Below are 26,171 nucleotides of genomic sequence, written 5' to 3' on the forward strand. Positions count from 1 at the left end.
AGTCCTGAGCCATCTCCCTTTTGAGATTTCAGCGACAATTCTGGGGTGTTTACCAAGCCCAGTAAGTAAACTTCTAAACTCTGCAGAAGCTGAAATCTTTATCTTTAATTTTCTAGTTACTGCTTTTCACTAGCTTCTTGGCGCGCCCTCCCCCATGAGCAGGCTGAGTCAGCTAAAGATCTGAGATGTTTACACGCACACTGAAGAGCTCCTTCTCTTCTGTTTTCAGTCTCACTAGCAGCTGCGAGCTCCACTCCTTGGACACCTCTGGCTGATAAACTTTCTGCGTAAATGCTAGCCGCTCCACTCTGCACAGGCTGGGCATGCCTTCACGGGGAAAGTAATTTGAATATAAGGCAGCATGGCTCCTCTTCTTCAAGGGTCAAATCCTTCAGAGTTGTTCTATATATTCTGTCCAAAGTTTATAATTGTTGGAACCAGCAGATGGCATAATGGTTACGTTGCCAGACTCCCACATAGTCGCTGCAGTTTGAGTCCCAGATCCGGCAGCTTAAAACTCATGCCGGCACATGTGCATGCATGTTCAAATCTTAAGACGACAATGGAGAAAAAGGGATTGCAATGTGACCACCTTCCCAGGGTGGGAGAGCATGATTTTTTTGCTTCTTCTCTCTCTGTTTCTCCAGTGAGTATGTACTATAGCAAAAATGTCTCTTAAAAATAAAAAGTTTATAATTATTACCTATGAATTAGTCTAATGCAAGCTTTCACCATTACCAGAATTCATGTGTCTTTTTTTGTTAAAAGAATTATTTTATTTAACTTTATTTATTTTATTTTGACAAGAATGAGGAAGAGGGAAAAAAAGAAAGCGAGAAAGCAAGCCGCCAGGTCTGGGACTCAAACTGAGGTCAGCCATGTGTGAGTCCAATGCCCTTAACCACCATGCCACGTGCTAGTCCCTATCTATCTGTTTTTTAAAAAGCAACTTCTTCCCTCTAGTTGCTCATGCCTACATCTTTCTGTTATCCTTGACTTGCCTTTTCTCTCATTCCTTGTACTTAATCCTCCAAAACTTCACTTTAAAATAGATCCGAAATGGAGCCAGCAGGTAATGTGGCAGTTACGCTTCTGATCCACACGGCCAACTTCACGGTTCAAGTTCTAGACCTCGTACCCTGAAGATCACACCAGGCGTGTGTGCATGTGTGCCCCAAATCCTGAGACGAGCATGGTGGAGAAGGGACAACAGTATAGCCTTCACCCCCCGGAGGGGGGATGACTTATTTTCTCTATCTGGTGAGCATGTGTGCCCCACAGCAAAACTAAAAACAAACACACACGCACAAGCATACACACACACACACACACACACACACACACACACACCAGATCCAGGACGTAATCCATTTCTACCACTTCACTGCTACCAACTGTTCCAAGCCATTATCTTCTCTCTCCTGGGTTACTGAAACGGCTTCTTGTCTCCTTAACTCCCTTCACTTTACTCTCCTCATAATATTTCACAAAGTGTAAGTGATCCTATTAAAACATAAGTCAACGGGGAACCAGCAGTTAGCGTAATGGCTATGTTGTTGGACTCCCATGTAGTCGACCGCGGTTCGTGTCCCGGACCCGGTGGCTTAAGACTCACACCGGGCGCATGTGCGTGCGTGCCCAAGATCCCGAGAGGAGAATGGAGGAGAAGGGACTGCGGCGTGACCATCCCCCCTGGGGGGTGATTTCTCGCTTTCTGTCTCTATGTCTCTGTCTGTCTGGCGAGCGCACGCGCCCTATAGTGAAAATCTCTCAAAAAAGAAAAACAAAAAAACATAAGTCAACGATGCTATACTTGCTTTTTTTTCTTTTTGAAGAAGTTTTTGCCTTAGGGGGCATGTACTCGCTGGGGGGGGGGCAGGGAGGGAGAGGGGGAGAGAGAGAGGGAGAGAGAGAAAAGAGAGAGAAAGTGAAAGTGAGAAATCACCCACCGGCGATGACCGTGCTCTCCTTCATTCTCTTCCTGGGATCTAGGCCATGGCACGCACATGCCCCAGCCTGATCGTCAAGCCACTGATCTGGGGACTCGCACCATATTTGGTCACGTCACGTGAGAGTCCAGCGATGTACCCGCTAGACCATCTGTTGACCCCAACGCCAGACTTACACTGTTGTAACTGTCCTCTCTGAGCCTATTATCATCTATCCTCCTTCCTGCTTATTTTTTTGTCTGCCTCATTTATGATCATTCAACGTGCCATGTAATTTTTGTTGTTTACTGTGTTATTACTACCAAATTATGAGGTTCATGAGAGCAGGCACTTGGTTCACTCCTGTCCTTTCCAGAGCCTAGAACGGCGTCTGGTACATAGCACACAATCAATTACCAGCTGCTGAATAAAGGCATGATTAAATCAATGATCTATTTTGTTCTTAGCTATGAAAGAAAAAAACACTGCAGAGACCTGTATGTGAAATACAAGCAGGTAAAAACCAAGTCAACCTAAATGTATTATATATTTATATTTAAAACATCATGGAGGGTCAGCAGGTGGCATGGAGGTTAAGGTGGCTGGATCCCACGTGGCCAAGTACATAACTTGAGTCCCAGACCTGGTGGTTTAGAACACATGCTGGGTGTGCATGCGTGTGTGCCCAAAATCCCAAGAGGAAAACAGAGGGGACTGTAGTGTAGCCATCTCCATTGGGGGCGGGTGAGCTCTCTCTCTAGTGAGTGCACATGCCCTATAATGAAAACTACAAAAAAAATTAAAAACCGTGGAAATTTCTTTCACACTGCCTAAAAGCTTTATGAGTTAGGACATTTGAGATCTCATTAAAATTGTATAACTTATGTGTATATATTTTTGTACAACAGGTCTCCCCAAAATAGACAATATCTAATCAAACTCTACAGAACAAAATTTTAAATGTCAACTTAGATAATCTATTATTAGTACACTTGGCGGGAACCTTATAAACCTACAGCAGTGGTTTTTACAGCAATTCAGGTGTCAGCATATCTGAAGAATTTACATCTACCAAATGCCATTGCACCACTAATAATAATATGGCCATTACTGAGGATCTTAAAAACTAGGGAAGAGACAGACAAGGGTAATGACCGCTCAGTCTGCCCATGTCGCTGCTAAGGTGGCTGAAGGAACACAGTAAGGCGACAGCTACGCTTACGTGGCCAGAGGTTTAAAATGATTTTCATGAAGAGCTGACAATTGATTTGAGGTTTAAAGGTCAACAGATTACACAGGTGAAAAAGAAAAGAAAGAAATTTCTAAGTAAAGCATATGCAAAAGCATGGTTGTAAGAGGGGACCAGCAGAAAGTGTAATGGTTACCTCACTGGAATCCCACGTAGTTGACCGCAGTTTGAGTCCCAGACCTGCGGTATAAAACTCATGCCAGGCACATGTGCATGTGTGCCCAAAACTCCCAGAGGAGAATGGAGGAAAAGGGACTGCGGTGTGTCCACCCCCCTAGGGAGGGGATGACTTCTTGCTTTCTGTCTCTCTGGCGAGCGCATGTGCCCTCTAGCAAAAAAATCACTCTTTAAAAAAAAGAAAAAAGGAAAAAAGAGAATGCCAAGTTGAAGGAACGTAAGAGAAAGCCAGGTGGAGGCCAGGTGGTGGCTCAGAGCTAATGCAGTGTTCTGTGAGGCTGAACCCACCCCAGGTTGTGTTCCAAGACCTCCCTGTCCACCCTGGTGCACACGCGTGTGCCTGTGACCCAGGCTGGTGGGGGATGAGGGTACCCTGCGGCGAGAAGACAGCTGGGAATGAATGTCTCAGTGTCTCACATCCCTTCCCCCCACTTTCTCTTGTGGAAGAAATAAGCTTTTTTTTTTTTTTTTTAATATATATAAAAAGAGCTAATTTGGTGAAGCCACACATAGAGAATCCAAAAGATGAGGCTAAAGAAGTTGGAACGTCAAAGAGGCTGGGATAGCAGTAATTTGATTCCAGCACACGAGTAGAACCTCCACTTGTAAAAGATGACTGAGTTATAAAATTATAATCGTAAGCACACAGGTCCATAAAAGCTGTCACGGTAATAAAAGCTGACAACTGGATGCAATGTCTGACAATATTCATTTGCTACACGTTAGTTCAATTGTACTGCATTGCTGCTAGCAATGACCTAAGTGGGCATCAAAAACTTAACTCCTTAACATGGAGAACATTTTATTAATTCCTTTTCTAGTAAACTGGGAGAAGACCACATTATTTGATTCTAAGTGACAGAAATATTGATTTAAAATACTGCTGCCTAACAGAAATATCGAGTAAAACACTCAGTGATTTAGAGCGAGGTTACAAAGAATCTGGAAGGTGCCCTTTCAGATACCAAAGTCACACAGTAAGTGCGGCTCTTAAGGGACTACTTAACCAGCAGTCTTGGCTGTGTAGGAGATAGGAAGGAAGAAAGGAAGCCAGTCAAAAATCTGCCGGCCGATCATGGAATGTGAGGCCCGCGTACTCTATCATACTCACCCGAGCCTCTTTACCTCATGTCAGTTTAGTAACAGGGCCTGCACCTCACTCACAGTACTCAAGTAGTAAAAACGGAGGTGAGCGATGGAGATGGAAGGAAGGTGTTACAGTACGGTTCACTGAAATCACAAGAAACGTAAGGGGACAGCCTGACTATCCAGGATGAGAGGAAAACTGCATAAAGCAGACACAGGAACACGAAAAGCACAGCAGTTCGAGGCAGTTAGCTGGGGAGCAAAGGCATTTAGCTGGGGACGCGGCTGCACACACCCTGCAGCAGCCCTGAAAACACCACTCCATCAGAGCCCAACGTAATGACTAATGTTGTTAATGACAGCCCCAAGGCATCTACGAAAGGGTAACTTACGTTCAATGAACTCTTTTATAGAAGGCAGGGAAGCATGTAATAAATACATTTGGAAAAATCCATCAAAATAGTTACAACAAAAAGCATGGATGCTTAAAACTTAAAACCTCCTATGCTCATTCTTCTAGAGTCACTCCAATACGTTAAATTTCTTAAGAATTGAAAACAACATAGCTTCTAGTCTACTTTATACCTGCTGTAGTCTAATCATGCAATAGAATTTTAATCTCTTAAAATCACTGGCTAGAATAGAGGTAACTTGAGAACTGCGAACAGACTGTCCATGACCTTCCTGAGCTGTATGCAAGACTTCATGTCCAAGTTGGTACGCATAGTTTCCTGATGGAAAGGGTCCACAGCTACTATCTAATTCTTCGAAGAGATTACAAAGCAAAAAACACTTTAGACCATTGGTTTAGATTATAAATGATTTTAAATGAGGAAAAAACCCCTCATTTATTCATGGAGAATGACTAGCTTATTTTCCATTTTACTTAGTACACTACAATGTAAACATGATTAGCACTTACGCTACACACAGGGTAACACTTCATATTGTTCAATATAAGCTATAATTTTAAAATGTTCAAAATATGCTTAGATTAAAAACTGACATAACAATTTTTAGTTGGAAGGACACGTGCATAGCCTACTGATCTTTAGTTACTTGAATATACGCTATAACAAATTTCTGAGTACTTAAAAACAATGTATTTGGCTTCTTATGCCTTATTAATATATCTGAACATATGCTGTCATTCTGGTTAAATGGTTTGTTTTTTAGAGGTTTTTTCTATAGGGCACGTGTGCTCCCTGGAAAGACAGAGATAGAAAGCGAGAGATCACCCTTCCGGGAAGGGGGGTGGCCACGCCTCAATCCCTTCTCCTCCATTCTCCTCTCGGGATCTTGGGCATGCACGCACACGTGCCTGGCCTGAGTTTAAGCCACTGGGTCCGGGACTCGAACCGCAGTCAACTATATGGGAGTCCAGCGACATAGCCTTTACGCTAACTGCTGGTCCTTGGTTAAATCTTTTGAAAGGAAGAATGAAACAAACATTTTTATTAGTACTCTATGACTCAAGAATCTCCACCAAGGCACTCTACTAACTGTGTCTCCGTTCTCTGAAAAGCGCCTATGTCTGATGCTTGCGTTACCATTCCAGAATTTATAGCAGACACTCTCTTCACAGACCCTATTTCCTCTGTAAACATCCTGGTAACTATGCTCACGGAAGGTCCAGTGCTCATGGTTGCCAGGCCCTCTCTATTAAGCCCTCCCTCTTCGGGTTAGGATGCTGGGTTTGCTCCCAAACCTACTAATATTTATGCCGGCTTTCCATGTTGTAATCGTGATTTCCTTAAACATTATATAAAGTGACAAAAAGCTGCCCTTACCAAGAGGTTTATTATTTGAAAATCAGGCAAATGCTTTAAAAAGCTTCAAAAAAGGAGACGTGCACCTACACGAATAAAACGGATTTATGAGAGGTCAGAGCTGTAGATGATTAGGGTGATTAGTGTGAAAATCTACAAGCATTCTGTACTTCCATTACTTTTCAAAGATCTATGTTCCAGACTTGCTTTGGAGAAATCAACCAGAAAATGATGTATCCTGGGTATATTTACACAGGCAAGACAAAGAATGAATCTGATCTATAGACCCATATTCAAAGAAAATACCCTGGTTCTTTATCAAAAGATTGGTAAACAAATACATAAATATTTAAGGTATGTATCCATCTTTTTGCTTATTTTTAATGACTTGGGTTTCCCGACCCTTTTGGTTAAGCGAACATCTTTGGATCCTGACCACTTTGGATAAAAGAGATTCCTACCATATGTGATCTCTGATCTAGAGACTATACTTGCTAAAATGTCAGATAATAAGAGCTGTCTGTGGGTAATGTTTTATCTCACAGGGATAAGCTTAAAAGAGGGAGATATTGGGAACCAGCAGTTAGCGTAATGGCTATGTCACTGGACTCCCATGTAGTCGACCATGGTTCGCTTCCCAGACCCGGTGGCTTAAAACTCACGCTGGGCGTGTGTGCCGAAGATCTCGAGAGAATGGAAGAGAAGGGATTGCGGCGTGACCATCCCCCCTGGGTGGTGATTTCTCCCTTTCTGTCTCTATGTCTCTGTCTGTCTGGTGAGCGCACGTGCCCTATAGCGAAAATCTCTCCAAAAAAAAAAAAAAAAAAGGGAGATTATATTAAGTATCGTGTCAGTCCACTGAGGGACAAATTCTGCCTCTCTGCAGCTGTCCAATCACACTGTAGGAAGACTGCTTTCTTTACCCAGATAACACATTTGTGAAGACAACTGAGTCTTCTCAGAAGGCAAATGGAATCTTCCATGTGGGGTTAGCTTGGCCGACAACCCAGAATGACCTGATGGCTGTACAGCGACCATGAACCTGTGGTATGGTAAGACTATGGCTGACAGTTCCAGCAAACCACAGACATAGCCTTAATCTTACTAATTCCACTCTAAGAGTTAAACTTCAAGTTCTGCAGGGTTTAACGGTTACTCTTCATATACTGATTATAACAGCAGGGATTCGGCAGGAATTTTACAAACAGAGCACACTAAAGGAACACCATTTCTAGCCATGCAATGTTAACGTGTGAGAAAAACGGAATTCACATGATGTCACCTGTCAAACTTCTATTTCATGCTGAGTGTGAGTGCTTGACTGTGAGAAATGAACTACAGCTACATTAGTGAGAGAATTCACTGGAGTCACATTAAGAAGTCTTCTCTGGGCTCCTACACAATAAAGTGTAAACACAACTACCTGGCTGCTTGTGGTAGGTGAGCTCTCTGCTGGTCAAGCAGAACCACCGTTTCTTGAAATTCTTTTTTCCAATCCGAGTTCTTCCCTGAGCTCTTTTATACATCTCACTGCCAAAACAACAGAAACACACGTTTAGCTACAGAGAGTAAAAGTTAATCCAAAACAAAGAATTACCTTTAATTTTAAATGACATGCACAGTTGTGTATAATTATATTAAGTGTATGAAAATGACTTTGTCATCTATGACTCTAGGATTTACTGGGTCATTGTAAAAGTTGTGACGAATTTTTCTATGCAAAATGCATGACTTTTCTGACGTCCCAATAGTTTGGCCCTTCTAAAGGGAAAAGTTTGCAATAAATTTAGATTTTTTTTTTTTTTGAGAGTTTTTTGCTATAGGGTGCGTATACTCGTCAGAAAGACAGAGAGACAGAAAGCGAGAAATCACCCCCCCACACACCAGAGGGATGGCCACGCCTCAATCCCTCCCGGGATCTTGGGCACACAAGCACTTGCACCCGGCGTGAGATTAAGCCACTGGGTCTGGGACTCGAACCGCGGTCGACTACACGGGAGTCCAGCAACATAGTCATTATGCTAACTGCTTGTCCCTAATTCAGTATTTTTAATTGTGCTATACAGAACCCAAAAAAAGGGCCAAACAAGTGACTGCCCAACTCCCAACAAGCGCTCTACTCTGAAGAGCTGTTACTTTTTCAAAATAAGACCTATGATCTCATGGCAATCGCAAAGCAGCTCTGGGAGCATGTGAACGGGGGTCACCCTTCTCTGATGTACCTGTAGAACAGAGAGGGTGACTTACCTGACCGACGTGACGGGCATTTCTAGCACAGAAAGAAACTCAGACTTCCTCACTCTCGGACCATGGCCTTCGTACTTACTAAACGTCTATACTGAAATGTGACTTTCGTGTCTAATTTTGTTAAATTACCCTTCTTTCAGGTGCACGGGCTCACTCGTACCACTGGACTCTTTAGTTTCAGTAGATGAAATTTCATCCAGGAACTGAACGGGAAAATGGGCAAATATTATACTGTGTGAACGGCTGTATCATAAAAAAAAATTCAGTTTCTCTTACATGTAATTGATCCTACTATGAAGTTCTTCATTATTAGGAAATATACATAATAGTAATCTTTAAAACACATACTTAATTGTAGAAAAATTTCCTAATTTATAAATGTTTACTATAAACATATTCTAAAATGTTTATTAGCATTTTATTCTTAAGTTATTTAAAACCCAGAATATATTTCCTTGCAGAAATAATTCAATCCATAATTTCGTACCTGTGATTCTGAAATCTATAAGGCTCTGAATATAAAGAGTTCTTTTTTTTAAATAGAGATTTTTGCTATAGGGTGAGTGCGTTAGCTTGAGATACAGAGAGAGGCAGAGAGAGAGAAAATGAGAAATCACCCTTCAAGGGGGATGGCTATGCTGCAATCCCTTTTTCTCCATTCCCCTCTTGGGATTTTGGGCATGCATGCATATGTGCCCGGTGTGAATTTCAAGCCTCTGGGTCTAGGACTTGAACTGCAGTTTGGCCATGTGGGAGTCTAGCACCATAACCACTATACTACCTGCTGGCCCTACAAAGAGATTTTAATTTTGTGCTTGACTTGTAGTAAGCTTATTTGGGATATAACTTAACCTGAACTGGCATAAGGCTATAGTCTGTATTTATCTAATTATTATATGAGTATTCATCCACTGTTCTACATAAACATCATGTTTGATTATGGGGTGCTACCCTAGGATCCAGTGGGGGCCTTACACATAGTATATACTAAGTACTTTGTGTGTGTGTGTGTGTGTGTGTGTGTGTGTGTGTGTACACATTTAGTTTTATTGTAACAAAGCAACTTGTACACTTTTAACGTTTAAAACTGAGCATCTTTCCTTTCCAGTGAAACAAAAAGAAAATTTAAAAATAAACAGGAACAAAATTACAATAGAGAATGTCAATTCCAAATAAGATCCTACAGGTTCTGCTGATTCTCCCATTGAGTGGCTTTTTGAGACTCTGAAAAACTGAATTTTGAAATACTTCAGGACTCAAAGACTCAACATGTAGGACTGTGAACCTTTTTACAGGTCAGGGATCACCAAACTATGGTCCAGTGAGCCAAGTTTGACCCACAGCCTGTTTTTGGAATACTTGTGAGTTAAGAATAATTGTTACTTTTTGTTTTTTTGTGTAGGTGTATGTGCTCATGGGGTAGGAGACAAAGTGAGAAAGCACCCCCCAGGGGAGATGACCATATTGCAATCCCTTCTCCTCCATCTCCCCCTTGGGATTTGGGGCATGTGTGCACATGTGCCCAGTGTGATTTTGAAGCCACCGGGTCCAGGATTTGAACTGCATGGTTGGCCATGTGGGATCTAGCTGCCTTAACCATTACACCACTGGCTGGCCCAGTTATTACATTCTAAAGGGTTGTAAAAACAACAAAGAATATATGGCAGGGGCCTTATGTGACCAGCAAAGTCTAAAATATTTTCTCACTGGTCCTTTACAGAAAAGCGTGTTGACTTCTCTCTCTTTTAAAAAAAAAAATGATTTATTTCATTTTATTTATGACTATTATTTTTTAAATTTACCATAGCGCACATGTGCTCACCAGAGAGAGAGAGAAAGTGAGAAAGCAAGCCACCAGGTCTGGGACTTGAACCAAAGTAGGCCATATAGAAGTCCAGAGTCTTAACCACCAAGCCACCTGCTGACCTCAATGTTTGCATACTTCTAGTGTGTATAACCGACTTTAGCTCTGAGAGATGACATTTCACAGTTAACGACTGAAGTATAACTGGGTTCACTGTTTTAACCTGGAGATCTAAGGATCACTTACAAATTTCCTCAGGAGAATCTGAGAATGTGGTAGCTCAAGGAAATTTGGAGTAGCCATCTCTAGCAATGGCTGTCACCCAGTGAAGGGCATTTAGCTTCATGAATATCCTGCCTCAACAGGTCAAAGGTCTCCTGGCCATGTGGCTGTCTCTTCATGGGAAAAGCAGCTCAAGAAACAATTCTTGTTCTTAAGAGAGGAAAATCCTATCTTTCCCCCAAATGAACTACCCATTTATTTAATTAATTTGTTGGTTGGCTATTATAAACTCAGAGAAGGCCTGAATTTTCTTGCCCTTTCCTTATATTTTTCTATGCTACTCTGCCTAGGACCTAAAAAAAAAATAATAATAATAAATAAAACAAAGTACATTGCCATAGACATGGACATTGAGGTTCTAGTGCCTAATCTGAAGTAGAATTTGTAGGCACAGTCATTTTCCTGTAAGACTGGCTGTACTCTGCCCAAGAGAGCTCACACTTGTGGGGTTTTCCAGTGGAACGCTGCCTTCTAGTCTGCTGGAAGGAAATCTCAGTAGGTGAAAAATCAGGTGTGGAGTTCCTTTTGGACTGTATGTGGGTGATGCATGTACAAGTATCTAAGGGCACCAGAGAAATGCCCTATCACACCTTCGCCTCTCACAGATAGGCCATCCACTAATGGGCTGTAACGGAATTACTACAATAATTCATGTCTTAGTATTTACTTGCTATCCTGGGCTTATTTACAAGTATTTATTATTTATCAATAATTATTTACTATAGTCATAAGGAACTATTGGATAAATACAGATCTTTAAAGGGAAAGAAAACCCTTATTAGGACAGACTGCAGGCAGACTGACTATAGGCCCGGTCTGCTCAGGACCACCCCTGTCAGGACCAACATCACTAACAGTACTCCTTCTCACTCTTACAGAGTGTCCTGGTGTAGACACCAAATTATATGGTCACCATATTTACAGGACTAGGCAGATTCCCTCCCTAGACTCTGTGGGGACTAATACAGGATTTGGAGTTAAAATTTATTTTCTTCTGGAGCGACAGTCAACAGCAGCAGTGAGAGGGAAAAATGAGACCTCGCAAACTGACAATTTCTAGCACCGCATGCACCCATATTTAATCAGTAAGTAATAACGAAACCCAGGAGATTAAGGCAAAATATTCCATGCCAGCTTTGAAGTCTAGAGCCAGACCTTGACCGGCGGCATGCGATGCTGGTAGTCCATCAGAATGTGAGTGGGTGCCTCAGGGCAGCTCACGAACAAGCTGAAGGCCTGGCACCCTTAAAATTCTTTCTCCACTGACATTATCAACGCTTCACATTCTGATTATATCAGGGGAAAAAAATCAGGCTACCACAGCCTCGGCCACAAAACATGGAAAAACAACCAAAAACAAAAGAGTACATCGTAATCTTGCCAACAAAAGTCTGCCTACACCGTCCCACAAAGGTTTCCACAATGAGCTAGTAGGAGGGCAGCTTGTTCTTTGCCTATTCTTTTGAAAGCCCTCGCCTCAGGAACCTTCAATGGCTGCTTTAAAACTTTTTGGTTGAAGTTGCACTATTTTAGATTTAAAAACATTTTCTGACTGCTTTTATTTTTTAAATCATTGTTTTCACTACGAGTCCCTGTAAGAGTCTCAAAAAAAATTTATTTTATTTTTTTAAAGTTGAAACATATAGTCCAACACAATACACTTTTGGCAGTGAACTGCTAGCCATGCTACAGAGAGTGAATGAAGCCTTTAAAATTTGGCCTGGCTAATCTGAGTTCATGAAGCTAAGATTACGATAAATATGATACAGTACTTCTACCATGCTTAGACTTGCTTCAAAATCACTTTTCCTTACAAGTTTCAGGGTTTTAAAATACTACTACGTTTTGTTTAGATGATTGAGAACTAAAGAATCAAGAAAGTAAAGGTCCTTTCAAAACATTTTCATCATCTAAGTAGAATAATTTTTGTATCTTACATGTTGGCCTCATGTTCGACTATTATATACTAAACTAGAGACTTTCATACATTTTAAATTATAGTAACTTTCCTCAGGCTACTTCCATAAATCCACATTATTCACTAAATGCTCGATAATGCATATATTTTCCAGTGTAGCAATTAAGTGCTCGATATACATCAGAAACCATAGTAAGCCTTTACCCCTGGGCCAGAGGTTCTCGACCAGAGGCAGCCCTATCCCTCAGGAGACAGCTGGCAACGCCTGGCATTTCCAATGGCCAGGAACTGGGGACATACCAACTAGTACCTCATGAGATGCTGCTAAAGCACAGGGTAGCCCCTCACAACCAAGAACTGTCTAGCCCACAATGCCAATAGCGTTCCTGCTACCTAACCCTAGATACTAGTACTAAGTATACTGAGACACTGGCAGTAGTAACTGTTATACTGCGAAAACTTCCTTAGGTATTTTCACAGCTGAAAAACTGGTAGCTTTGTGTAAGACGAGAAAGAAAATGAGCCTTTGTAATGAACAGTTTAAGTATTATTTTTTAAACTAGGATTGACTGTTAGAATAATGTTATTTTCCCCAATGCTATGTGACAAGAAATGCCAGTATTTCTAGGGCAAAACAATCATACCTTTTTCACTGCTATAATATATCCTTCTTCTTGAAACATTTTGAAAAATTCACACATAAATGTCTCCTTGAAACTTGACTATGAAAAAAAAACACAGGATTTATATATGTTAAGGAATATACTAAGATATAATGAAATGCATTTTTGAAGTGAGGATTTAGTCCTAAAAGGATTCAGCGATATGCTTTTGGAGAGCTGTGGGGCTCGGAACCATGTGCTTTAAAGCTGTTAGATGAGACACTGATAAAAAGGCTGCTCTCCTTCTCACCAGGCTCTCTTCCTCTTAGGCATTATCAGTTTAAATGAAAACTGTCCGCTTTAACAGGGGAGTAATAGGCATCCTCTACTTAAGTGATCTCTCTCTAGTGCATCTGTATTTTCTTTTTTTTAAGAGAGAGATTTTTGCTATAGGGGGCATGGGTTCACCAGAGAGACAGAGAGACAGAAAGTGAGAAATCACCCCCTGGGCGGATGGCCTTACCACAGTCCCTTCTCTTCTGATTTCCTCTAAGGATTTTGGGCATGCATGCATGCTCGCCCTGCTGAGTTTTAAGCTGCTGGGTCTGGGACGTGAACAGTGGTTGACTATGTAACCATTATGCCATCTGCTGGTCCCTTGTTTTGATTTTCATTAGGGAGGGCACATGAAGGAGACGGGATCACAGGGAATTACATTGAACAGTGTGAAAACAAAATAAAAGAGTAGACTTACCTTGCTTTTGGACAGACTTCCCCAGCTTCCCAAAGTTTGAATGGTTTTTGAGATGAGAGTTAATGTTCTAATTGTCTGTGCATCCTAAAGAATGCAAAAAAGACCAAAACTCCCATTAAATTTTTGAGAACTAAAAATGGTTTAAAAATGAATGAACGGACTTTATTGCTGTAAAGTAGTGACTCAAAAATGTTCATTCAAATCACTAACAAAGTTTAAATCTAACTAAAAGGCTGGGCGCAACTCACTGAATGGTGGGTAAGAGACTAAAGAAGCCACATTGACTGACAATTCCTCCTAAAGTAATTAGATATGATGATGTGCTACTTTTGAAAGCCATTAATTTAGTCAATATTATACATGAGATGTTTTGTTCAGTGTGAGACTGTATAATCTGACAAATTACAGTCACTTTCCCCCCCCCCAAAACACATGTGCTCACCAGAGAGAAAGAGAGTGTAAGAGGGAAAGTGAGCAATCACCCACCAGGGTGCCTGGCCACACCACGATCCCCCCTCTTCCACTCTCCTCCTGGAATTTTGTGTACGCATGCACTCGCGCCTGGCATGATTTCCAAGCTGCCAGGTCTGGGACTCGAGTTATGATTAGTCAGGCATGTGGGAGTCCAGCGCCCCAACACCACACCACCTGCTGACCCCGGTATTCATTTTTGGAATGTCAAAGGCATCTGCTTTTTGTCTATCTTGTACCTTAAAATGGTAGTTTGTAGATTTTCTGTGCTCGTCCCACCTCTAACATATTTGATCACTTAGATGGCACCTGCAAACAGGCCTTCCCACCATGGAAGCAGAGACCCGCATTTTGCTAGGAAGGAGCAGCCACCCAGCACACACGGGATCTGCCGGAGGTGACTAGTGGGCGGTGTTCAAGCCTATCTCCCTGAGAAAAAAGTACATGTAAATAAAATCGACCGAACAGCGTTCCCTCATGGCTCCTTGCTCCATCCTTTCTCCTTGCTTAAACTTCAGGTCTCATGTACTACAGTGCAATGGCTAGGTCCTACGCGTGCAGTGTGCTGAGGTTTCAACCACGCCACACATCTGCGCAACCAGCACCCCTGGCAGGACAGACCCGTTTTCTTTGTTTTAGGGGTTCAAGTAAATATAATAGTCTTCTTCCAACAAAAGACATAACCCAGGAAAATTAGATACCGAAAAGCTTTAGTTTAGTTTTGGTTGATCATTCCTTAGTATTTTAGTATCCTCGTACTGAAAGCAAGCACTTGAGATGAAGGAGAAAAAGATGGCCAGGAGGTAAAGCAGTATGGAAAACACAAGTATCTGGGATATGGTCCCTGTGAGATATGTAAGAAATAGTCGCGTGTTTAAATTAAGGTTAGTCAGGAAAGATTTCAGATGAAACATTCCAGGATCCTATTATATCTATTATGCAAAAGGTTCCTGCAATTCTTTCCTTTGAGCAATCAAAAAACTAAATTCTTTTTTAAAAATTATTTTTTATTTAACTTCATGTATTTAATTTGACCAGAGAGGGAGAAAGCCCTGTAGAATACAACTGCCTTACCCACTAGGCCAGAGGCTGACCTCAGCACATTATAGGTCTGCTATGTCAACATGGCCCTCACTACCGTTTGGCAGCTGTGTCACTGGGCTATGGTTGACTGTTCGGTGTGCTCTCAGTTGTAGCTGTACTAAAATCCTCCCCTGCTACCATAATTCTGCCTTTATGGGTAACCGGGGCCTTGGTCACCTGGCACCTCTACACGGTCTGGTACTAACACTTAGTGGGTATATAACAATTACTAAATTCAACTGAAATGTTCAATTTCTCACCTCAAAATAATCTGCTGTGGGGCCAGATGGCGTGGCAATTACATGGCTGGACTCCCACATGGCCGACTGTGGTTCTAGTCCTGGACCCAGTGGCTAGAAACTCACTTTGGGTGTGTGTGCATGCGTGCCCAGTATCCCAGGAGAAGAATGGAAGATAAGGGACTGTGACACGGCCATCCCCCGGGAGGGCGATCTCTCATTTTCTTCTCATCGTCTCTGTTACTTTCTCTTCAGTGAGCACACATGTCCTATGGCAAAAACTTATTTTAAAAAACCCAGTTGGGGCTGGCAGGTGGCATGGTGGTTAAGGGCGCTGGACTCCCACACTGCCAACCATGGGAGTCCTGGACCTGGCAGCTTGCTTTCTCACTTTCTCTCTCTCTGGTCAAATTGAAATAAATAAATAAATAAATAAATAAATAAATAAATAAAATAATTCTTTAAAAAATCTGGTGTACATTAACATATCCTATCTTTCTTTATATTGAGTCACATGAAACTGCCATTATTTTACTATTTTTGATCTACAAGAAACCAATAATTTCATATGGTTCACCATATTTCAAAAGAGCAGCTCTCCTGTTTTCCAACGTGGACCCATTACTTTCTCTTTGAAAACAACACTCCTGAACCCTCCGGGATGCTGATTTGGTATCAGAAAGCTCCGTTCACTCTTTAACGTTTCCCCTCTGGTGGTCTCTTCTCTCTACTTAAACCATACGTAGGTTTTCTCACTTAGGAAAAGACTCGTCATTAAATGAGCTCCCTCTGAGCTACCCTCGCTTGTTCATTAAACACTGAACATTTCCTTGTCTTAGAAACTGCCATGTGCTTAGGACACACAAACCTGAAAAAGATCTCACCTAGTTCTTAAGGTACTGACAGGCCACATGCAGAAACTGTAAATGAACAATCACGAAACAGTATGACAAACGCCATGGCAGAGGGCCACAGGATGTGACAGACACACGTAGGAGAGGAACATAACCAGGGCCAACAGAGGGCACAGTGGTTACGCTGCGGGACTCTCATATGGTCGACCACTGTTCAATTCCAGACCCAGGGGCTGGAAAATCATGCCAGGCATGTGTGAACGCGTGCCCAAGATCCTAGGAGGGGAATGGAGGAGAAGGGATTGCAGTGTGGCTAACTGCCCTGGGTGGGGGGGTTTCTCACTTTCCCTCTCGCTGTCTCTGTCTCTCTCTGGTGAACACATGCATCCTAAGGCAAAAAATCTCTTACAAAATTAAAAAGAGAGAGAGAGAGAAAGGCCCATAACTAGACTAAAGGGTTAGAGATGTCTGCCTTGGCTGAGCTTCAAATGGAGCTGGCTATTAATGAGAGAATGGGGGTTATCAGGACAGTATGTTGTTTTCACCAAGAAGCTTCTCAAAAGAGTTGTCTCCTAGGCCAACTGCAGGGCACAGTGGTACGTGCTGCTGCACACAGAGCTGGGTCCCACATGGCCGGCCACAGTTTGAATTCTGGCCGTGGCAGCTTGGAAACATCTGGGTGCACATGTGTGTGTGTGCCCCAAAATTATGACGGGATGGGGAAATGGAGGAAAGCATGGAGCAGCTCTCTTGTTTTCCAATGTGGACCCATTACTTTGTTGAGTGCGCCACACCTCAACACAGCCAAGTGCTCTCTTTCTTCCTCTCTGGTGAGCACATATCCCAAAGAAAGAGGATTAAACCATGTCAATGCTAACATAACCTGTATTTTTACAACAGTGCTTTTTTAAAATAAGAATTTATTTATTTAATTCTATTAGTTATTATTATGTTTTAATTTGACCAGAGAGAGAGAGTGAGAGAGAAAGGGAAAGTGAGAAAGCAAGCTGCCAGGTCTGGGACCTGAACTGCGGTCGGCCATGTGGGAATCCAGCACCCTCAACCACCACGCCACCTGCTGGCCCTACATCAGTTTTTTAAAGAAGTTACTCATCACGCATGTATGTGTACACGAGGGTATGCTTCGGTACACCCATGCCTTTCAGCAGCAGGGCATGCTCACTTTTGATTTACTCCCTGGGTACGACTACATCCATGTACTTACTCTTTAACATTTTGCAATCTGATTTTCTTCCTTTCTATTCTAAAAGTGATTTCACAAAATTCAAAAAACTTCTAAATGTAAAACCCAACAACCTTGAATCTGTTCTCCACAAACATTCTGCAACCTTCACTACTCGTCTTAGCGATTCGTCACCCTCAAGCCCTGGGCCCTTTCCCTGTTCTCAGGTTCTACAGTATGACTGTATCCTCCTTCCTCAGTGCTAATCAGGTACTAACTTACACACGTAATTCTAGAATACCCATCTGGTATTTTGGTGCTATTCCCCCAATTAGACTGAAAGGCTCTTAAAAAGTAGAATGGATCTAGAGATAGAGGCAGCAGTTAAGAGACCCAAATTATACAAGGCTGGCCATGGTTGGATTCCCAGCCTTGAGGGCTTGAAAAACATGCTAGACACACATGTCTGTGTGCCCGAAATCCTAAAGGAAGGAGAAACAGAGGAAAAGGAATGGCGGATGACCATGCCCCACTGAGAGGGTCACTATCTCCCTTTCTCTGTCTCTCTGATAAAGCACACATGCCCTCTGGCAATTAATAAAAGGAGGATACATTAAAGCAAACAATAAAAATTGTATGACGGTTTTGGGACCAGCCAGTGACACGGTGATTAAGGTGTGGGATCCAACATTGCTGACTACATGGCTCAAGTCCTGGACATGTCAGGCATGTGTGCGTACATGCCCAAAATTCTGAGATGAGAATGGAGAAGGGACTGTGGTGTGGTCATTCCTCCTGGGAGGGCCTTTCTCACTTTCCCCCTCTCTCTGTCTCCAGTGAACGTACACACCCTATAGCAAATGCTAACAAAGAAAAATTATGACAATTTAAAAGCTATCTTCCTGGGATACTGATTGAAAAACAATGGCCTAGAAATGTAGTCTGTGGCGAGAAGGCTTTCAACGGCTCTTACAGGAATAAGCCAATTCAAGCCTGAATACAAAGCAGAGTCACAAGTTCTGCGGTAGGAGTTGTTTATGTCCAGAATGCTGCTCCCAGCCTTCACCGCCCAGAGCTTTTACACAGCCACAGAAAGCACGGCCCTGTCAACAAAAGGACACTGGCCCACTCTCTGCTGTGGCTACGAACACAGCATTTATCGTTGGCCAGAAAGTGTATGTGGCTGGCACTGCGACGTGGTGGTTCTATTCGGTCCTCGCAACGTTACACAGGTGAGCGCAGCTGTGCCACCGTCAAGAGGAGGTGTGGACGTTCGGAGCCCAGCCCGGCTCGGGAGCCCCAGCCCTCCCTATGCTAGCGTCTCTGAGGAGCAGCTCCACTTGACTGTGCGTGTCCTACGACAGGGGTATCTTCCTCGTCACTGCATCTCCAGAGCTGAACGTGAGGTTTGACATTACTGGCACTTGAACATCCGTCTGCCCAAAATGCTGGAAGGAACAGGGTTAGGCTCACAGACTGCGAAGACTGACTGGGTTAGAATCCCAGTTTAATCCAGTTCAAACTGAGTAAGACCAAATCGCAACGGATTAGCTTCGTGAGTTTAGAGAAATTAGTGTATCATGACTTCCCTCTCTGTAAATGGGGATGGTGACAGAACTTACCTCACAGGGTTGCCAGGAGGCCTGAACGAGTTAAAGAAACAAGGCCTAGCACAAAGTCAGCACTAAATGCTGGGTCGATGGGGAAGTCGTCACGTATTTTTCTATGTACAAATGCTCATGACCTTCCCAACGACCCAATAAATGTTGGCTATTATTACTATTTGTTCTATAAATGAGCAACTAATAACAATTAGATAAAGTTACAAAATACTTGGAATATAAAAGCTTAAAGAATCAGTAAAAATACATTGTATGAGAAAAAACATATAGCAAAAATAGTTATAAATTTTTTAAACATCAAAAAATAAACATATATGTTTATGTAGTGGGAACTTAGGTAATTAAAAAGGACTTCGGAACAAAAAGGTACGCTTAAAAAGTTTTTTAATCTCGTGTTTATAATGTCACCTCAGGTGAATAAAAAACAAAAACATGGTACCCAACAAATTATGTTCCAAGACAGGTTCCCAAGCATTTCAGAAATGAGCTTTCTCAAATTGCTGTACAATTTTAAAGTGCTGCAAGAGAAAACTACTTTAATGTATCTGGCAAGAAAGTTCTATTATCAAAACAAACAACTAAGCCTGTAATTTAAAAAATAAAAAATAAAAAAAACCCTTACGTTACGAAAATCTCTAAACACACACCAGCAGCGGAGGGAAGGATATGATGAATCCTCTTTGAACTCAACACCAAGCGTCAGCAGTCACCAACATTTACCACTCCTGTGCAGAAATGGCAACAACGAAAAATAGGATGTTCGGCCTTATCTAAAAAGGCTGTGAAGTGGCCATGAAAAATGCAGAGTAAATTTAAGTACCGATTTTAAGAAAACACAGCCAAGTGCAATGGGCTTATTTTATCTTTCCCTCATTTGAATAAAAATAGATAAAAATGGAATAAAGCTTTGAGAAGAACAAACACTTACTGGATGATGAGGTCGCAAATGAAAAGTATGAGGTGATACTACGGCTACAGCAAAGAAACGGAGAAACACAAAGCTGCTCACGGCAGAGTATTGGACATGAGGGTCATCTGCGGGAGAGAAAGGTGAGACGTCACGCACAGAAACGCCGGCTCCCACCGGGAGGACAGAGTAAAAATACCGGAGACGTGTAGACAGAGCGGTATCATCTGTCTAGTATAGATCGAGCCGATGAAATGATAGCAATGATCATGACTAAATTAAAAGATAAAACCCTATGACTAAAAAAAACACCAAAAACACTACGGAAAGAAATAAGAAATAATAAGGAAAACAAAAGGGAAAGCTGCTAGGCTTTCTGAAAGACTTAATTTGAAAAATACCTCTTCCCTCATCTGCAAGAAGAGACTCTTGAAATTACAGTACAAAAATGAAAGTAGTATCTAGCACTACCTAGTGGTGACACTGAATTCCTTAAGACTAAGATATGAGATTGCTTTCACTTTTAGGTTATTATTTCAATTTTTCCTCTAAAAATCTTGGTACTATCATAGGCTACGCAAGAAAAACAATTATGTATAAAACAGAGTAAAAATACCGGAGACGTGTAGACAGAGCGGTATCATCTGTCTAGTATAGATCGAGCCGATGAAATGATTAGCAATGATCATGACTAAATTAAAAGATAAAACCCTATGACTAAAAAAAACACCAAAAACACTACGGAAAGAAATAAGAAATAATAAGGAAAACAAAAGGGAAAGCTGCTAGGCTTTCTGAAAGACTTAATTTGAAAAATACCTCTTCCCTCATCTGCAAGAAGAGACTCTTGAAATTACAGTACAAAAATGAAAGTAGTATCTAGCACTACCTAGTGGTGACACTGAATTCCTTAAGACTAAGATATGAGATTGCTTTCACTTTTAGGTTATTATTTCAATTTTTCCTCTAAAAATCTTGGTACTATCATAGGCTACGCAAGAAAAACAATTATGTATAAATCTTTACTTTAAAAATCACTGCTCCATATAAAAATGCAGATGAAATGAAGACTACCTGTGGCTCTGACCACTCACCTACAACTTTCAAAACGGAGTCCAAACTTAACCCAAGCATCAGATGGCAGAGAAGCAGATGGTGAAGGGAAGAATCTTTGCCTTTGGTTTGAGTTTTAACTCATGTAAGTCACTCAACAGGTGACAACCAGCAAGTCGTTTAATTGGTCATTCTTTACGAATATGTGTTTCCCACCTGCTTTCTCTACTTTTCCACCTATCCTCTCAGGGTAGCAGGAAGAACAAAGGAACACAAAAGATTTTATGGCAACTAAAACTATCACAGTTGTAATCTACTCGGGATATGAAAACGCATTGGGCCATTGAAAAAATAGTTAAGGAGATACACCTGCATTTATATTTTACATAAACACGGTGTGTTTTCAATGATCCATATACAAAAACAATTAAACTGCAATACTTAAGGCCAACATCACCGGGCAGTGTAGAGTATAATGATGAGCAGCATGTGCTTTGGAGTTCGCCAGCCTGGGCTCCTCACGCAGTGGTATAGAGGTGAGAATAAGAGAGAACGCGGGCTAGAGTCAAGCCTGTTCACTTGCTAAGTAGTCAAGGTGGCTACCGTGATCACTTTCCAATGGAGAAATACTGATTGAATTTACAGTTTTATTTTTGTTATAAAGACTTAAATTAGTACACTTATTTATTTAAGGTTTTTTTTTCCCCCCCATAGGGCACATGTGTTTGCTGGAGAGAGACAGAGAGGGAAAGTAAGAAATCATCCCCCTTCCAGGGGCATGGCTATGCTGCAATCCCTTCTCCTCTTGGAATTTTGAGCACACAAGCATATGCATTCCATGTAATTTTCAAGCTGCCAGGTCCAGGACTTGAACCGTGGTCAGCCATGTGAAAGTCCAGCATCTAAACCATCATGCCAAATGCTGGCCCCATGAGTATACTTTTTAAAAGTGAACTGCTTGTGTCTTTACGTGTAGTTAGCAAAGACATAGACCTGACTTTCTCTATTTTAGACAGCTCAGTTCTACTATTTTAGTACTGGGTAAACTTAGCAGAGAGGTAGTTAACAGCACACATGTACACACATACTTAAAAGAACCCCCCCCCCAATAGCAAAATGTCTTCATATGGTCATAGAAATAAACTTCCAGTTTCATCTGCTGGATAAGACCGGTAATTTAAATAGCTGTCTTACATCCCCCAACCCCTCCACCCATCCCCACGTTGTTATAGGCAGATCTGGAAGGACAGCTAGAACAAGTTTATTTACTTACTAGAGATTCATTAAAATTAGAATAATTCCAAGTACTGGCAATCATAGATATTTAATTTTGTTAAATATTTCCAAGCAAAACTTTAACATATTACTTCTGTAAAATTGAAGCATACCAGTTACTGACTGCATATCTCAAAATTCTATGTATATTGAAATAGAGATGTTTTAGTATCTAAAGCCAGTTCTGTAAAACTTATCACCAAACTTCAGCACTCTCAGGCTTCTAAGACCTAGGCGATCACATGGAACTAGAGGTTTCCTCTAGGTGCCGCAACACAACTGGGAAGGAGGTACAAGAAGCCAAGGTGTTTCGATTCTACTGCACAGTTACATAAGCATCTGGTATAAATGTTTACTTATACGATGTTATGGTTCTCATGTTTTTTTCTTAATTGCCAGAGGGTACCTGTACTTGCCAGAGAGAGACAAACAGACTGAGAGAGAGGGAGAGAGAGAGATCCCTCCCCATGGGGTGGAGTCATGCTGCAACCCCTTTCCTTACGTTTTCCTATCCTGTCGGGGTCTGGGCACACATGCCTGGTGTACTGGTGTAGGTCTCAGGATGCCAGGACTGGTATTTGAACCATGGTCAGTCACGCAGGACCTGGCTTTCTGTGCTCAGGGCTTCACTACTACACTACTGTATAGTCCTAAACTTTTGGCTTAAAACAAATGGTGATTTTGACCTGCTCCTTACATAAAGTTGTCATTATACTGAAATACAATTGAACACAGGTTTCGAGATGACAAGAAAATAGATGTCTTCTGCATTTTTTTCTTTTTGAAAGAGATGTTTGTTATAGGGTATGTGTGCTTGTCAGAGAAACACAAAGCGCGAAATCACCCACTGGGGGGATGGCCACATTACAATCCCTTCTCCTCCAGTCTTCTCTTGGGATTTTGGGCATGCATGCACATGCACCTGGTGTGAATTTTAAGCTGCCAGGTCTGGGACTTGAACCGTGATCCACTATGTGGGAGCCCAACAACATAACATTTTGCCATCTGCTGGTCCAGAAAATAGATGTTTTTATGAAAAAAGCTGGAATCCTTTTGAAAAACTAAAGAAAACTCTATATATAAACCTTAAACATTTCACACACACAAAAAAATCAAAACTAACATTTTCAAAAAAAAAAATCAAACACAGAAAAAGAAATGACATGTTTTACTAAAACAAAGCACTTACTGGGAAACCTCTGGGTAGCCATCTGCCTTAGCGAATAAAAGATGTCGCACATGACGGTGGGGCAGCTCATACTGGATTTCACGATTGTGCTGAATAACTTGTCCACATAGTAGCGCAGGTTCTCCTGCAGGATTCAAAGGGAAACATCCAGACTTTTACTTTTACGCATCTCGAATTGTCTTTATTTTAAAAAGTAATAGAATGTAATGAAAATACAATTTATCAGACAGTCACCACCTGGTAATCTAGAGCCCAACTTTTCTTTACCAAACTCAGTTACAAAGCAATTGATGTTGTGACCTAATAATTAATTAAATTTAGACTTGCTACACTTAAGAGATGAACACAAACAAACTTCGCAAGAAGTGAGAGAGAATAAAATGATCTAAATGGAAATCAGGGAAATAACTCAGATATGCAGTGCAAGGACACTGTGACACTGTTCCTCCCTGCAATACAAAGTTGTGACCCTACTGTTTCCCCAGAAGCATAGAAGTATCGGCCGACCAAGTCACTGCCACTCAGCCTGGTCAGTTTGACCCTGGAGGAAAGGCTGGCACAGGGGTTGTGCCACGTTGCATTCTAAATCTACTACAGTTCCTAAAGCCAAAAAAGAGACCATCAAGAACAGAAAACCAGTAAGAACACTGACAAAATATTCTAAAAACGAGTTCTTGGAAATACTCCTAGAAAATGCTCAAGTACAGATGAAATAGCACTGGTTACTCCAGAGAGCATACTGTGACATGAACGGGACAGAACTGCAGCACAGAGACCAAAGGCGACAAGGACTCACCTTATTATTTTCTACATTATCTCCCTCTTTTAATTTAATAGGATCGATTTCACAGGATTTTGAGGATTCACATATCTGGAAAATAATTTTTTTCAGTTAATGCTCTTTCCTATTTATTTCTTACTGTTTATTTGGTTTAACTTGACAAAAATGAAGATTTTTTTCCTGATAAAAGTAAATTATAAAAATTAAAGCTAGTGAAATTTAAAACCCCAAACAGAAATAATACATACAGTTTTCTTAGAGGACTATATGAGTAAGTACATCTCATAAGTTCGACACTCCAGCTAAAACAGAAATCTAGTGACAGATACAACATATACCTCGATGTGCCTTTGAGTAAAAGTCTGTGATAGGAAAGTAAATAATTTACTTTAATTCCAATGTGTTCAGCCTTATTCTTTCAGCGACACACGCGAGACCACATCAATAGCTCGCGTGCTGAAGGAAAAGCTCTGAGGCCACAACTCTCATTACTGGAGGTGTAGCCGTACCTCGTCTAGAATCGGCTTCAACGTTACTTTCAGGTAGTGCCCTCCCACTATCTTCATCATCTCATCCAGACATCGGGTAGCCAAGGAGTTTCCTCTAAAAATTGTGTTCGCGTCTCTAAAATTGAAATAGAAACAAGTAAAATTAAGTGCTGTGAAGAAAAGCTGTAAAACCAAATCATATTTGACTTTGGTCATCGTTACAATTTTTCTGATTCATGTGTGAGTCCAGTGCCTTAACCCATGCTACCTATGGCCCCCACGTGATTGCTTTTCATGTCACACGTGTGCATGGAAGGGCACCACAAAACGGACAAGGGAAAAGTACCCAACTTCTGCCCTGGTGTTTTGTGACATGTGAATAATTACGTTCAGAAGCAAAGGTTAGTAACAAAGTTCTGTCACTAAGGAAAACAAAATCCTTCATTAGTTGGAGTCTTTTTTTTTTTTTTTTTGCTTGCTTATTTTAGACAGATTTTTGCTATAGGGCCATGTGCTCACCAGAGAGACAGAATGTAGGAAATCACCCCCGATGGGGGATGGCCACACCACAATCCCTTCTCCTCCATTCTCCTCTGGGGATTTTGAGCACACATGCACATGTGCCCGGCGTGAGTTTTAAGGTGCTGGGTCCAGGATTCAAACCATGGTTGACTATGTGGGAGTCCATCTGCTGGTCCCAAGTTGGAGTCTTTACAGCTGGTAGTTACCGGATCTCATGACTTAAAGAATTGCTTTTTACTGAATGCTAAGCAGTTGTTTTCCATCTACTATGGTCAATATAAAAAAACTCAAACTATAAAAATAATCTGGCAAACAGAGGTCCAACTCTGGTGACACATAGTTAACTAATAAAATAAAACTCTTACTGTGTATCCTTCAAGTCTAATTCTGCCACTGCGGCGGCAAAAGGAACAAGTTTATCGTGATGCAGCAGCAATCGTACGAGGGGCAAAACGGCGTCATTTTTATCTCGACAGATTTCACTCAAAATGTAAGCAGCTGAGGCAGATATTGGCTAGAATACAGAAAGGTAGAAAACAAATACAAAAATCAAGGGGATGGGATTAAATGCTCAATCACTAACCTCTAAATGTGATTCAAACGTGATTCAGCAGCCACACTGCTGATGGCAGAATTCGGACTACCTGCTATACTCTCTTCAACGATATGCTTCCAAAGGGGCCCCAGG

The 26,171-nt window shown here is 41.5% G+C and overlaps 1 protein-coding gene across 1 annotated transcript in view; it reads right to left on the reverse strand.

Annotated features, from left to right (window-relative positions):
* RASA2 (RAS p21 protein activator 2) overlaps window positions 1-26,171 on the reverse strand; it is a gene marked incomplete at its 5' end in the record, with an annotated part of 94,523 nt that overhangs the window by 8,755 nt on the left and 59,597 nt on the right. Inside the window, 9 exon segments of the mRNA XM_014593189.2 lie at window positions 7,633-7,739; window positions 8,586-8,659; window positions 13,105-13,182; window positions 13,817-13,900; window positions 20,197-20,303; window positions 23,693-23,816; window positions 24,489-24,563; window positions 24,983-25,097; window positions 25,849-25,997. Of these exon segments, the coding sequence (XP_014448675.1) occupies window positions 7,633-7,739; window positions 8,586-8,659; window positions 13,105-13,182; window positions 13,817-13,900; window positions 20,197-20,303; window positions 23,693-23,816; window positions 24,489-24,563; window positions 24,983-25,097; window positions 25,849-25,997 (913 nt within the window).

This window comes from Tupaia chinensis, unplaced genomic scaffold, assembly GCF_000334495.1.
Source record: "Tupaia chinensis unplaced genomic scaffold, TupChi_1.0 Scaffold139833_1, whole genome shotgun sequence".
In the NCBI taxonomy this organism is placed as follows: Eukaryota; Metazoa; Chordata; class Mammalia; order Scandentia; family Tupaiidae; genus Tupaia; species Tupaia belangeri.